General features: G+C 37.0%; 1 protein-coding gene across 3 annotated transcripts in view; it reads right to left on the reverse strand.

The window, feature by feature from the left end:
• Nucleotides 1-16420, reverse strand: part of RAPGEF4 (Rap guanine nucleotide exchange factor 4) — a 317013-nt gene that overhangs the window by 113689 nt on the left and 186904 nt on the right. The window contains exon 1 of one of the 3 annotated variants that reach the window (XM_073807569.1): nt 10996-11116. The exons of the other annotated variants lie outside the window; for them this stretch is intronic. Within the exon in view, the coding sequence (XP_073663670.1) occupies nt 10996-11040 (45 nt within the window). The 5' untranslated portion in view covers nt 11041-11116. Of the gene's footprint in view, nt 1-10995; nt 11117-16420 lie in introns of those variants that run through there. 3 annotated transcript variants of the gene reach the window in all.

Below are 16420 nucleotides of genomic sequence, written 5' to 3' on the forward strand. Positions count from 1 at the left end.
AGATGTGGGAAATACATGCTGGAGTCTGAAGTACAAGAATAAAAAAAGTAAAGTATATTGGTAATAATGTATTATATTGGTAATATGTTGAAATGGGAATATTTTAGATTTATTGGGCTAAATAAATTATTAAAATTAATCTTACCTTTTTCTTTTTACTTTTTAAAATGTAGAAAATTTTAGAATTACATATGTGACTCATATGTCTATGCGCAAGTGCCGCTTTAGGGCATCCTGCACTTCCTTTAGTAGCACATGGTACAGTTGTAATTACTTGTTTACTATCTGACATTTTTACCAGGCTATAAGGTCTAACAGGGAGGGCCATGTTTGTTTTATTCCCCCTGGTGCCCCAGTGCCAACCACAGCAGCTGGCATAGCGTACTTAAATTGAACTGTCGAAATAACGAAGGCTAAGAAAAAGGAGGGACCAGTTGGACAAAGGAAAGTAGCAAAAATACTATCTTCTTTAGCACAAAATATGAATGTGGTCCTTAAATCTTGACGTTAGAAAGAGAGAAAGAAGATGGTGGTTATGAGTTTGGGCTAACAGAATTAAAAAATATATTAGAGATATAAATGAGGCAAATTAACTTGTTTATGAGCAAAAGAATAAAACATTTGTTGAACGCACACTGTGTGCCACGTACCGTGCTGTGAAAACTTTATATGCGTGTTCTAATTTAAACCTCACAACAAACTTAGGAGGTAGGTGCTATTGTTATCAACCCATTTTTCAGATGATGAACCTGAGTCTTAGAGAGGTTAAGTAAATTGCTCAAGGCCACATAACTAGGATGTGGCAAAGCCAGCGTCTGAACTCAAGTGGTCTGGTTCCAGCCTCCTTGTCTGTTTACTCCTCTGGTATATTTCCATAATACAGCTTCCACAGGCGTATAAAGAGAAATCTCTGCCCGTAAACACAGTTTCTACCCTAGCTCTCCTAATCCTTTATTTTTCATAAGCCTCAATAATACTTAAAACCAAAAAAAGCGTTTTGTCAAGTGTTTATTTTTGTCAGACAAGGCAATAAGAACTTTCCATGGATTATTTACTTTCCACAATAACTTCATGAGGTGGACAGTTTTCTTCTTTATTTTAAAGAAAACTAAAAAATAGAGAAGTTAGAAACAACCAAAATATGCAACATTATACAAATGGTTAAAAATAAGTGATGATATATCAGAATTGGGGGATATTTTGTAGCCATTACAAATAATGTTTCATGGAAGAGTTAAAATACGTGGTAAAAATGATTATACTAAAAACCTAATAGCAAGAACATCCTTTCTCACTCCTACTCAACATCATAGTGGGAATCCTAGTTAGTGAAATAAGAAAAATAAATAAAAGGTACTCAGGTTGGACAGAAAGAAATAAAACAGTCTTTATTTGCAGACAGCATGACTGTTCTATGCAGAAAATCGCAAAGAATCTACAAAAGAACTCCTAGTACTAATAAGTGAGTATAGCAAGATCATAGGATATAAGGTCATAAATAAATAACAATTGCCTTTCTATATACCAGTAATAAACAATTGGAATTTGAAATGTAAAAAAATACCTCTTACAATAGCAACAAAAGAAAACTGAAATACTTAGGCATAAATCTAACACAATATGTACAGGATATGTATGCAGAAAACTACAAAACATGGGCGAAAGAAATCAAAGAAGATCTAAATAAGTGGAGAAATATTCCATGTTCATGGATTGGAAGAAGAAACAGATTCTTTGAACAGACCAATCGGTAGAAGTGAAATGGAATCTGTAAAAAAACCAAAACCTCCCTGCACACAAAAGCCCAGGACCAGATGGTTTCACTGGGGAATGCTACCAAACATACAAAGAAGAACTTATACCAATCCTTCTCAAACTCTTCCAAAAGACTGAAGCAGAGGGAACACTCCCAAAGTCATTCTACAAAGCCACCATTACCCTGATACCAAAACCAGACAAAGACATTACCAAAAAAAGAAAAATCCTCAACAAAATATTGGCAAACTGAATCCAACAACACACAGATCATACACAATGATCAGGTTGGATTCATCACAGGGTCACAAGGATGGTTCAACATACATAAGTCAATTACACCACATCAACAAAAGACAAAAATGACACAATCATCTCAAGAGGTACAGAAAAACCATTTGATAAAATTCAACATCCACTTATGATAAAAACTCTCACCAAAATAGGTATAGAGGGAACATATCTCAATATAATAAAAGTTATTTATGACAAACCCATAGCCAGCCAGCATAATACTCAGCGGTGAAAAGCTGTAAGCCTTCCCACTAAAATCTGGAACAAGACAAGGATGCCTACTCTCAACACGTCTATTCAACATAGTTTTGGAAGTCCTAGCCATAGCAATCAGACAAGAAAAAGAAAGAAAAAGCATACAAATTGGAAGGGAAGAGGTAAAATTGTCATTATATGCAGATGACATGATACTCTCTATAGAAATCCCTAAAAACTCCATGCAAAAACTATGAGAAGTGATAAATGAATTCAGCAAGGTAGCAGGATAGAAGATTAACATACAGAAATCAGTTGCATTTCTTTACACTAATAATGAAATATCAGAAAGAGAAAGTAAAAAAAAAAAATCCCTTTTAAAATCATGTCAAACAGATGTAGAGAACAAACCTATGGACACCAAGGAGGAAAAGTGGCGGGGTGGTGGTGGTGGTGGTAGTGTGATGAATTGGCAGATTGGGATTGACATGTATACACTAATATATATAAAATGGATAACTAATAAGAACCTGCTGTATAAAAAAATAAATAAAATAAAATTCAAAAATTAAAAAAAAATCACAACAAAAAAATACCTAGGAATAAACCTGACCAAGGAGGTGAAAGAATTATATGCTGAAAACTATAAAACATTGATAAAGGAAATTGAAGATGATTCAAAGAAATGGAAAGATATTCCACGCTCTTGGGTGGAAGAATTAATACTGTTAAAATGGCCATACTACCCAGAGCAATCTACAGATTTAATGCGATCCCTATCAAATTACCCATGGAATTTTTCACAAAACTAGAACAAATAATCCTAAAATTTATATGAAACCACAAAAGACCCAGAATTGCCAAAGCAATCCTGAGGAAAAAGAACCAAGCTGGAGACATAACCCTCCCAGACTTCAGATAATACTACAAAACTACAGTAATGAAAACAGCATGGTACTGGCACAAAAACAGACATATGGATCAATGGAACAGAATACAGGGCGTAGAAATAAACCCACACACCCACGGTCAATTAATCTTTGACAAAGAAGGCAAGAATATACAATGGAGAAAAGACAGTCTCTTCAGCAAGTGGTGTTGGGAAAGCTGGACAGCCACATGTAAATCAATGAAGTTAGAACACTCCCTCATACCATACACAAAAATAACCTCAAAATGGCTTAAAAACTTAAAGACATGACACCAGAAAACTCCTAGAAGAAAACATAGGAAAAACATTCTGACATAAATTGCAGCAATGTTTTCTTAGGTCAGTCTCCCAAAGCAAAAGAAATAAAAGCAAAAATAAACAAAGAGGACCTAAATCAAATTTATAAGCTTTTGCACAGCAAAGGAAATTGTAAACAAAACGAAGACAACCTATGGACTGGGAGAAAATATTTGCTAACAATGCAACCAAGAAGGGCTTAATTTCCAAAATACACAAACAGCTCAAACAACTCAATACCAAAAACCAAATAACCCAATCAAAAAATGGGCAGAAGACCTAAATAGACATTTCTCCAAACAAGGCATACAGGTGGACAAGAGGCACATGAAAAGATGCTCATCATCACTAATTATTAGAGAAATGTAAATCAAAAACTACAATAAGGTATCACCTCACACTGGTCAGAAAGGCAACAATCAAAAAGTCTACAAATAATAAATGCTGAGAGGGTGTGGAGAAAAGGGAACCCTCCTACACTGTTGGTAGGAATGTAAATTGCTGCTGCCACTATGGAGAACGGTATGGAGGTTCCTTAAAAAGCTAAAAATAGAGCTACCATCTGATCCAGCAATCCCACTCTTGGGCAGGTATCTGGAAAAGACGAAAACTCTAATTAGAAAAGATATATGCACCCCAATGTTCATCGAAGCACTATTTACAATAGCCAAGACATGGAAGCAACCTAAATGTCCATCAACAGATGAATGGATAAAGCAGATGTGGTACCTATATAAAATGGATATTACTCAGCCATAAAACTGAAAGAAATAATGTCATTTGCAACAACATGGATGGACCTAGAGATTATCATACTAAGTGAAGTAAGTCATACAAAGACAAATATCATATGATATCACTTATTTGTGGAATCTCAAAAAGGATACAAATGACCTTATCTACAAAACAGAAACAGACTCTCAGACATAGAAAATAATCCTATGATTACCAAAAGGGAAGGGGGATGGGATAAGTCAGGAGTTAGGGATTAACAGATACAAACTACTATATATTTAATATATAAACAACAAGGACCTATTGTATAGCACAGAGAACTATATTCAATAACTTGTAATAACCTATAATGGAAAAGAATATGTGTACATATGTACATATAGATACATACATATATATGTAACTGAATTACTTTACTGTACACTTGAAACTAACACATTATAAATTAACTATACTTCAATTTAAAAAGCTTGAAAAAATAAAATGGGCAAAAGATCTTAACAGATGTCTCAACAAAGAAGATATACAGATGGCAAACAGCATATGAAGAGTTGTTCAACATCATTTGTCAGTAGGAAAATGAAAATCAAAACAAGAATGAGATACCACTACATTCCTATATTAGAATGGCTAAAATACAGAAAACAGACAATACCAATTGCTGGTGAAGATGCAGAGCAAAGTAACTATCATTCATTGTTAGTGGGGATGCAAAATGGTACAGCTACTTTGGAAGACAGTTTGGCAGTTTCTTACAAAGCTAAATATAGTCTGACAGTACAATCCAGCAATTGCACTCCTAAGTATTTACCCAACTGATTTGAAAATTTATGTTCACACAAAATCTGCTCACACATGTTTATGCCAAGAAATGGAAGCAACGAAGATGTCCTTCAATAGGAGAATAAACAAACTGTGGTACATCTATACAATGGAATGCTATTCAGTGATAAAACAAATGCTCAAGCCATGCAAAACACTGAATCTTAAATGTACATTTCTAAGTGAAAGAAGCCAGTCTACATACTATTTATTTGACTTTCTGAAAAAGGCAGAATTATAGAGAGAAAAAACCAGTGGTTGCCAGGGCTTCAGATAAGGATGGATAGGTGAAACACAGACAGATTTTTAGGACAGTGAAAGTGTTCTGTGATACTGTAAAGGTGGACACATGATATTATGCATTTGTCAAAATGCATAGAACTTAGCACCCGGAGTGAAAGTTAATATATGAAGATTAAAACTACGATTTGGGAGGTTAGGGATTCCAGGATGGAATGCATACTGTGACAAAAGAATTTGATTGTATTACAAATGTATGAAATAACCTCCATGAAGGGAGTAGGGTGAGGGAGGTAGGGAAGGTGCTGACTTAGATAGTTTTAGAAATGAGCAGTCTGTAAGACTAAAGGCAAAACACCATACATAAGCACTCCATTCTAACTGATAAAGTTTGTTTCTCATAGGGGTACAGGTAATCAAAACCACGATACATATATGCTGGAATTAGACAATTAAATAGATGACAGATGGTACAAGTCAAATTTCTCAATGTTAGAGTGAGAAGTTTCAAACAAGCAAGAAGAAAAGGCTAGAATGGTCCATTTGGTAATGGATTACAGTTAGAGAAATCGGTATGAACTCATACTTGGCTAAATATAGATACAGATAGATGTGTGTATATATATATGTATTTATAGATACGCTTTATGCACAAGTTAGTATACCCACATATATTTCCTTGCTCTTTTAGCTGAGAGGGCTTAGAAGCAATAACATCTCAGTAGTAACAAACACACATACCACCCAGATCTTGGTTTCTAACACCAAGATCTTCAATAAAAGGAACCAAGGATCCTTGACAAAACGGCTACTGCTAAGATGGGGACAGGGAATATACAAGCATCTAGTTGTGTCAAAAAATGTCCAAAAATATAAACCAAAACGAAATACGATTATGGAATATGTCAATGAAACACAGGAGCCAACTTAAAGAGCTACCGGTGGCCAATGCTGGAACAACTTGACTAAGAAAATAAATAATATTGGCTTATAACTCAAAATATAAAATAAATACCTATGAGTCTATGCTGATATGAAAAATGGTTGAATAAATAAATAAATGTGGTAGAAGAGACAATCTCCCATGAGAAGAATTTCAAATGATTTATGTAGATATCTGCTATCAAGGAGGTAGAGCATAACTCCCTTCTCAAGTGTGGGCTGTGCATAGTGACTTCCTCTCAAAGAGTTCAGTCTGGAAAGGGGATGACTTTACAGTAGAGAAACTTGGAAAATACTACCTTAACCAAATAATCAAAGTCAATGTTAACAACGATGAATCACCTTGACAGTATATATTCTTGATATGGTGTGATGAAAATGGTACATCTGTTGTCTTTCCCAGAAAACCTATCATCTGAGTCTGATCTTGAAAAAATATCAGACAAATCCCAAGTGAGGAACATTCTCCTAAATACCTGACCAGTATCCCTCAAATTGGCCAGTTCGTCAACAACAAGGAAAGTCTGAGAAACTGGAACAACCAAAGGAGTCTAAGGAGACAGGACCACTAAATATGAAGTGATATCCTGGAAGGGCTGCAGGAACAGAAAAAGGACACTACGTAAAAACAAAGGAAGTCTGAATAAACAATAGACTTTCGTTACTAATAACGCATCAATACTGACTCATAAAAATGCTAAAAGATAAAAATTGTCAATTCATAATTCTCTATCCTTTAAACTATCCTCTAGGAATGAAGGTAAAAGAAAGACCTTCTCAAACGAAGAAAAGCGTTGGTGAATTTGTAGCCAGCAGACCTGTTTTATGAGAATTTCTAGGGGAAGTTCTTCTGTCAGAGAGGAAATGATACCAGTCAGAAACTTAGAACATCAGAAATGAAGGAAGAACAACAGCAACGTAACCAAAAATAATTCCAAAAATGGGAAGGGGATGAAGTGAAAACTGACTTTAAAAGATATAGATGGCTGTTTGAAAAAAAAAATTATTGCAGAGGAAATTCATTCTCCAATATGGTTGGGACAATATTAAAGTCCTTTCAAAAACTTCACTGAAAAAGGTAGGATATGAAACTATATATACAGTGTAAACTAAAATCTGTTTCTATGTATTAAATATAGAAACACTCAGAGCTCTGAGTGGTGGCATTTTAGGAGATTTTAAAAAACAGTTTTATGTTTCCAAATGTTCAACAGAAGTACTACTACACTTATTATCAGGGAAAGATAACCATGATTTAAAAATCCACTGTCTTGCTGGACTTCGTCTTAGACTCTTGGCATAAACGTTTCCCTTTAGGCACACAATATAAGCTTCAATGACTCATCTGAATGTAAATCTGGCTCACAGACTTTAAACCAAATACATAAAAAAGAAGAATTCCTGTAATATCCTAGGACACATAGGCTTGCTGCTATCATCTACTGGCTCAGAACCCACATCTAAGTATCTCAAAAGACTTATTAACAAGATCAAATCTTGTTAATTTCCACATCATACGTGTTAAGAAGACAGTGAAAAAGAAATTATGACTCTGATTGACGGGAATGCATGTAGTTTTTAAAGCACAATGCTTAGTGCAATCAAACCTGTTGCAAAATGTGATGTCAACATTATTCTCCTAACTGCTTCTGTCCTATTTCTTCATACACAAGGGATGAAGACTAACCCCCAAATGTGATATGGATTGCATTATGCTGTTATCTGAGTACACCAGAGGAAGGAGACTGATATTTCATAAGTCAGCTGAATGTGCGTCACCGGGGAGGAATAGTGAACAGCTACTATTTCCTGTCCTGCCTTCTTCCAGGGCCAGACCTCCCCACTGTCAGAGCTGAGCCCACAGTGGTATCTCACCCACACTGACTCAGAATTGGGGTAGAGGGACCGCAGGACCTACACTAGATCAGTCCGTGTCCTTCCCCAAGGTTTTCTAACAGTAGCTGCTGGGAAAAAAACAGGAATAGCTGGTGACCATGTTTCCAGGCTTGGGGAGAGGTGGAAGTAGAGCCCTTGGCCTCTATTAGCCCAAGGCCAGCGCCACACCAGCTCTTCCTGTGGACTTTGCCTTTGAACTGGCTTAAAATGGGTTTCTGCCACCTGTATCCTCCATAGTTTGGAGTTACATAGTAACTTAGTAACTGCATTCTTTTGAATCAGGAAAACATCGGGGGTGGTGAATAATGAAACTTTCTTTTTTCAGAAATCCTTTGGGTTCAAGTGACGTGGCTCTTACAATGTGTGAGGTATCTTGGCACTTAACTCCAGTCTCTCTCAGTACCACATTCTGATATAATTATCCGTTTAACCAGTCTCTGTCCTAGGCTGTTTAAGCTGTTAGGCTGTTTGCTCTTTGAAGTCAAGAATTCGTTTTATTGGACTTTGTAGTTCCAGAACCAAAGTTTGTATCTGCGTGGCACACAGTGGGCACTTAATACAGGTCAGTTGATTTTAAAAGAATTAAATATAATCATTTTTCCCCTATTACGGAATTACTTCACTCCTTCAAACTTAATTGGAAATTTGTGGCTTGGCTGGAAAAATTAATTTATTTAAGAAGAAGGGGGTTATTAACCCATTTAGTAGCATAAGAAACTACAAAGAGAATGATTAAACTAATTAAGAAAACAAATTGTTTCAAGCAGGTCATAGCCATTTAAATCATATAGAAATAATTTGTGGGCTGAGTTACAAATAATATGCCACTACCTATTCATCCTAGGTCCCTGAGGATGTCTATTAAGTCACACTTTGTTAGCCTGATTCATTTACTATTTCTACCTGAAATATTCTATAAATCAACTTTTCATTAACCTTTTATTTGAAAGGTGATACCTGGAGTTATACACAAAATTTGCTCACAAACATAAATTCTCTTAAAATCTACAAAATATAACAGAAGGGGGGAGCCAAACCTAATAAAATTCTTATTTTTGTCTTGTATTTAACTCTTTCGGAAACATTCTAATTTTATTCATGCCCCAGGCATATACTACTCAGTATAAATACCTAAAATCAAATCTCATTACCACTCTCTAATCTAATGTTTATTATCATTAACAATTGACTGGACAGGGGTACAGTACAAAAACCTACTCATACCTCATTCCTGGATACTGTCTAGTATAACGACCTTCAAACTAGGTGTCCAAATTCACTTCACCCTCAGTCTTCCCTTTCTTAGCTGTTGGAGCTGCATCCTTCTGCGTGATTGGGCCAAGAACCCTGAAGTCGTCCTTGACTTCTCTCCTTCTCTCTCACCTCACATTTAATTCATCAGAAGATCCTAGGACTCCATTTTCAAAATCCACCCAGAATGTAACACTTTCCACGGCCTCCAATGTGACTACAATCTCTCTCTCTCCCCATGAGGCACCACATGAGCTGCTCAGGAGTCAGAGTTTAGTGACATTGCTATGTAAAACTATTTCCATTCTCACCTGCTGATTTACGTGAACAAGCTTTTCCAGTGCTTACATATCTAAAAACCAAGAAGTGGAGGACTGATGTTAACCCCCTGCTGCCTATAGATAACAAATTCATTTTTAAAAAGCACCCAAGTCATTCAATGATGCCTTTACAGTTATAATTTAATATTTAATAATTATTTCTAAATATATATAAAATATTTATTTTGTTTTGACAATTGTATACTATTACTAACTATCATTCAACTCAGAAGAAAAATTTTAAAGGAAACTTACGGTCATTAGAAATTTTAAAACATTAAGCTTTAAATATATACTTATTTTTGATACATGGAAGTATAAGAGTGTGATCAATAAGAGACTTTCAATCGTAAAAATACATTACAACTTGGAGGTGCCACGTTAACCCTGGGCAGCTCACATTTGGACACTTAACACGAAGGAAGATTATCTTCCGTTTTATTTAAGACACTTATGTTTGGGTCTTTGTTACTGTAGCTAAATCTGTATATTGACTAATACACTGTCGTAATTTAAAAGTAATCAGGTCTGGACAAAGATTCATTACAATAGGATAAAATTCTACGTGGCAGATAGAATGGGAATATAGTTTAAAGGAGAAAAAGAAGTAATATAACATTGCCAACTGTTACAGAAGAGCTTATTCATATATTTTTTAAATGATGAGTAACAAGATATTTCCCATAATGTCCAACTCTGGGCTAATACACAGTAAGCATTCTATAAAAACTTGCTAGTTAATAGAATCACTTCTTGGGGAAAGCTGTTTGACTTACAGGATTGGGACTTAATATCTTTCTATGGACTTGCAGATCAGATGCCCCTTCATTTAGTAAAGTGAAATTATCAACAACATATTAGATTGGAAGATATATGAATGGATGAATGAATGAATGAATAAATGAGTTGGATATTTTGGCTAATTCAGAGGTTCCCAAGTGCCAGTTATCTTACAAAAGAAAATAAAATTTACTATTAATATTTCCACTTTCATCCAAACATTTTGCGCCATGTAACTAAAAACTTCAGCTGTAAGGTTAGACGTGTAGAAACACCGGAATGGCCACCAGAGGGAGCCCAAGTGTTTTTCTGAACATACCAGACACCAAAAAGAAAACATAAAGCTGGGGGAACAGGGGACGGGTGCGTGTAGGGGAAGGGACCATTACCGGTTTCAGTCAAAAGAATATCTTGTTGAATGACACAGCCATTTTTGCAATATGTTACAAATTCCTTTACTAGGTAGTTGTACATTGCAATGCTTTGAAAATTTAAATAGAAGAATTTGTTAATATAATATTAAAAAAGCTCACATACCCTAAAACTAGAAGGTGCAGGGTGGACTGCCATGATGACATCCATGATTCTCTGCTGGGCCCCCAAACGAGCCAGGTGCCTTCTCCAGCTTATCTTCTTTACTCTCTTACTGCTCTTACTCTCTACCCCATCCGTCTTTGTAGTCAACTTTGGGTGTGGTTTCCTCACTTTGTTTGGGATTGGGCTATCAAATTACAGCACCAAATCAGTGCTTGGTGTGACCTGGGAATTGTTCATTCTCTTAGCTGAGCTAAGTTACAAGGACATTAAGATGAATGACTTTTCATTTGGCATCTTGCCGTCTTCCCAGAATTGAGCACTGGACCAAGTCCTAATAGGACGCAAGCTTTTATAAGGTTTCCCAGACCCAATCTCCTCCTAAACCAGAACCTACTGGACAGCCTCAGAGATCCCCAGTCTAGGATAATATCCCTGGACTGAGGTTACCAACAAGGGTGTGATTTCCTTTGGAATGAACCTCCAGGGAAGCTTAATGTAGTGTTTTATGTTTGGGAGCAGTGTAAAGTTTGGGAATTTCCCCCTTGCTTTACCTTATTTGATCTCCCAACAATCCTTTTGCTGTGGTTCACTGGGGAAATCACCATTTTATCGATGAGGAAACTGAGGGTCAGAGTGCTAAGACTTGTTCAGTGTTGCTGGCTATTAAGTGTCAGGGACAGAAGCTGAGGCACCTCTGGGGACACAGACTATAACAATGAATATGTATTGAATCCAGTCATGTTAGTATATTCTGAGACAGAAATAAAATTCTCATCTTCCTTTCTGTCAAATTACGAATAGGTAGAAAGTCGGATGGAAGTGCATTTAATGGCTTAGCACCTGTTTTACGGGGTATTTTCATAGTATGTTTTCCTAAGTTTCTTTTTCATGTCCGGATGGGATAATTTTATCATGTATGCAAATAAATTAGCAGAAACCAGATTAAATTCCACAAGGTTAGGTCCTCTGCTGAATGCTGCTAGATTTAACATGTTGATTAAAGCCTTGACTATGGAATCAAAAGCATTCTTATTAAATCTGACAATGATACCCAATTGGGTGGGGTGGCTGGCACTTAGGAAAACTGGAATGAAATTTAAAATAACCTTGACAAATGGAAAAGGAAAAAGAGGTCAAAATTCAACTGAAAGCTTTGCAGAGTGATTCATTCAAGAGAAGGGGGAAAAAAACAAAGGAGAACCACAGAAATCAGAGAGCACTGACTGGGCAATTATAGCAGAAAAGGAGCTGGAGATCAGAGTGAACAATAGGCTTCAAAGGCATCAGCTCCAGATCTGTCATTTTTAAAAGGAAGGCATGATATTGGGATGTACAAATAGGGGGAAATTCAAGCTAATTCCCCATCTGCATTCAAAACAGGTCAACCTTTAGTTAACGAAAAAAAAAAAAGGTGTTTTGTTGGAACCCTGAAATGCCTGATGCTTAGAAGTCAGATTTTGACTTTGCAAGGGCTCCTAGCAAGTAGAGTCCAAAATAATGAAAAGTTTTTTATTTTGAAAGGTTTTGAAAAGCTCTGGTACTCTCTTCCTTTGTTCATGCATCGTTCTCCTTTCCCTTCCACCTGGGTAACATCTACGTTCCATCAAGAGCGCGCGGAGGCATTTCCTCCTCTTCCGGGAGGCCTGCTCTGAGCCCCTCCCCTTCTCCTGAGAACCACACAGCCCCATGTGCCTCCTGAGAGTATGTAGGGGTGCCAGCACTGGCGCTTGGCCTGCCTCATCTCACTAATCCTCCTGGCAGGCCCCTCGGCTTCCACCGCTATGCCACTACTCCCACACTACTGTTACTTTTACCCTGTAGCTGGGGAAACAGAGGAGTAAGAGGTTAACTAACTTGTCCACCTTCACATGGTTAGTAAGTGGCAGAGCTGGACTTGACTCAAGCCCGCAGAGCCTCTAAGGCCACGCGGTCATGCCACGGCCTCCCGACCACACGTGCCACAGCGCTGCAGCGTGCTGGCTTGTGTTCACACGTCTGCTTCCGTCCCCGGCTGCAACTCCCTGAAGGTGCTACACTATTTTCATGGCTCCACGCGGCGCCTGGGATCCATCAATACATATGCATTCGATTAAAGGCCTTCAAGCAACTAGACAGCACATTCTACGGGTACTTCTGAATCATTCTCTGACTGAAGGAAAACTGAAAATAAAACAAACGCTGGAGAGAACTTGAACATTTATAAAAACGGGCAATAAGAATTCTGAACAAAGCCTGATCATATTACGAAAAGTCGGTGTTACGATTTTCTTTTCTGGAAATTCTAAAGAATGAAAATGGTTAAATATAAATTTATATATACATCTGCATGTGTCCATATATGTACATATGGGTGTGTATATGTGCATCTATCTATAATGTAATTTTACCTGAAGGTAAAGAGAACAACTATAGAATATTTTAATATCTATGGACTCAGGGCAGTCTTGACACCGAATTATTAGAAAAGAATCCAAATCCTAAATGACATGTAATCACTAGATTAATTTATCCTATCTGAGAACACTACAATTTTCTCTCCTAAACCTAAGATGTATTTTGCAAATAATTTGGTTTCAATTTGTCAAAACAAGGACAATAAACATTCAAATACATCAAACATAAAAGATACTATATATTTTATTCCCACAGTCAATCAAGATAACATGCTAGCAGCGCCAAGTGCCTGGTGGTGAACATAATTGCCTGCAGCACAGAACAAAATATTTCTGAAGACAGCAGTGTACTCTCCCATAACTCTGGAATCAGCAGTGTAGTGTCTTACTATCAACATGACATTATGTTCCTGGCCCTGCTGAGAGTGGAACTAATTCTCAGCAGGAATGCCAATAGTGAACAGCCTCACCTCAAGGCCGTGGCATTTGTTAAAGTGAGAGCAGGGAGAGGCTGCTGGCTAGAGAGATTGGGGAATATCATTTCTTTTATGATTATTATTTTTAACCATTAAACACTACCCAGGTTCTCTGTGATATCTTGCCCAAGTCAAATTCTGACTACAGAAAACACTGAGAACATATTCAAAGCAAGGTTATGTGGTTAACTCAGCGGCAGCCCTAGATCAGCATGGCAGCAATACTCAAAGGCTCTCCTCCTAAAAATGTAGAGACACCGACATTAGAACACTGAATCAGTCACCAAATATAATTTGTAATATTATAAAAATAACTCTAAAATATATTTGCGAACCACCACCCCAATACGCCCCGATAGGTGCTCTTTCATCAAGCAAACTCACAGCTTGCAGGTCCTGTGAACACTGCTGAAGAACATTCAGAGGCAACAAACACGTGGCATAATTGACAAGAAGATCAGATGTTCAGAGAGTTCCCTGCACTTACTATTTACTATGTAGATGAAGGTCAAGTACACATCATCTTAAAAATTCAATCAGAAACAGAAACAGACTTACAGATATAAAAAACAAACTTAAGGTTACCAGAGGGGGAACGTGGCGGGGAGGGATAAATCAGGGGCTTGGGATGAACGTACACACACTACTATATATAAGACAGATAACCAACAAGGACCTACTGTATCACTGAATATTGAGTGATATTCTACTACTCAATATTCAGTGATAACCGATAGAAGAATCTAAACAAGAATGAATATATGTATATTTATAACTGAGTCACTTTGCTGTACACCTGAAACTAACACAGCTTTGTAAATCAACTACGCTCCAATAAAATTTTAAAAAGAGAGAAAAAAAAATTCAATCAGTATGCCACTGCAGAAGCTAGAGAGAGATGGCACAGGCCAGCTTTTATATGAGGAGAGGAAGGGATGGAATGAAAAGCAGAAAGAAATTCAGCAAGGGCCTCTTGCCCCATAAAATGCATAATTCGCAAACACAAAAACAAACATTTCTTCAGAGACCAAGAGCTGAAATTGTCCTTGGCACCTTCGACATTAACAGGCTGTTTTTTTCCCGGGAGGTGGGGCTTGCTGAGCTATGCGTTCTAATAGGCCAGCTAAGGAATGAGTATTTACGCACTACAAACGCGTAATTTCGGGCCAGCAACACTGCTAAATCTAATCTTCTCTTGGGTGATAAGCAACTTGTCCTTCAAATGAAAACGAGCCGCTCAGGGTTTTCTGCCTTCAAGCGTTTGGTTGGTTTGCTGTGTAGAGCTTCGTACCCTCAGCCAGTCACATGTGTGTTGCTTCAGTGTGGTGACGGTGCTGGTTAAAACATTCTCACCCTAGACCAGAGGGAAATGGCTGCTGGGGTAAAGCTGTGAACTCTGGCCAGGATGTCCCAATCAGCTCTGGACGCCTACCAGTCACGTTTTAAAGTAGGATTTTAAAAACTGTGTTCCACCAGAAACTGTTGGTTTGAATTCAATTTGAAAGCTGGAGTTGAAAGGTTTTACACAGTTTTATGGGGTTTTCTAAGTTTTTTTTTTAATATTTTAAGTCTCTATAAGGATACACAACTTCCTTTTTCTTCATCTGACCCTGAATCATAGCCAATCTACAATGGTAAAATAAGACACCATCATTTAATTGGTGGAAAATATTCTAATCTGTTTTCTCTAACCTTGAAAAAGAGCAATAGAGATAAATGTTACTATAGTCCCTAAAAATTCCTAAAATTTCTAAACTATTGACCCTAGTAATTACTTATTATTGCTCTCTCCTTAATGAGAATTTTCACAAAGCATGTAAACCATGTCCTTACCATTTGCCATTTAAAACCTTATGTCTTTATAATAATTGCCAAAAATTATTCTTCATGTAAATAACCCATGACTTTTTAAAAGTTTGGGAAGATTTAAGTAATCTTCTTAAAAGGAGACCAACCAAATAGCTCTACAAAACCCCCAGTCTTGCTTGTCATTAGCATCTAGCATCAGTTCTTCCAGTGCTTGGGAAACCTCTGGGCTCTGAGTTGATAGTGCTTTATATTGGGAATGTATCCTTGCGTATTTCACAAGAAGCTTACTAATCCCACTGTCAACGTTATCACTGCCTAAAAAATGAAGCCCTCAAATGACCCTTTTGGAAACAAGATGTTTGTAAATCAGAGAATGGGATTCTTTTGATATCTTCCTGAGTCTATTTTCTGGCTCCTTCCACACTGAGGAAGAAACGTATAAACTTCTAAAACTACAAAACTCCTTATCAGTTGCCTCTCAAAAGAATGGAGCACAGTAAGCAACAAAGTCTATCTACGCAGCAAAATATTATAGACAAGCTCATTCCGTCAAAGGGCAACCGTAACATTCAACTAGAAAGCGTTCTTTTCATTGCGATTTTTATGTTCTGTGTTAAACATGGTCAGTCAGGTATGCCACTTATAGGAGACAGAAAAATAAAATAAAATTTAAACAGATCAAAGAGAAGAATCTATAAAACCAACAAGCCCAAACAATTGCAACCCTGACAAAATGGTCTTCTTGCT

This window comes from Tursiops truncatus, chromosome 7 (genome assembly GCF_011762595.2).
Source record: "Tursiops truncatus isolate mTurTru1 chromosome 7, mTurTru1.mat.Y, whole genome shotgun sequence".
In the NCBI taxonomy this organism is placed as follows: domain Eukaryota; kingdom Metazoa; phylum Chordata; class Mammalia; order Artiodactyla; family Delphinidae; genus Tursiops; species Tursiops truncatus.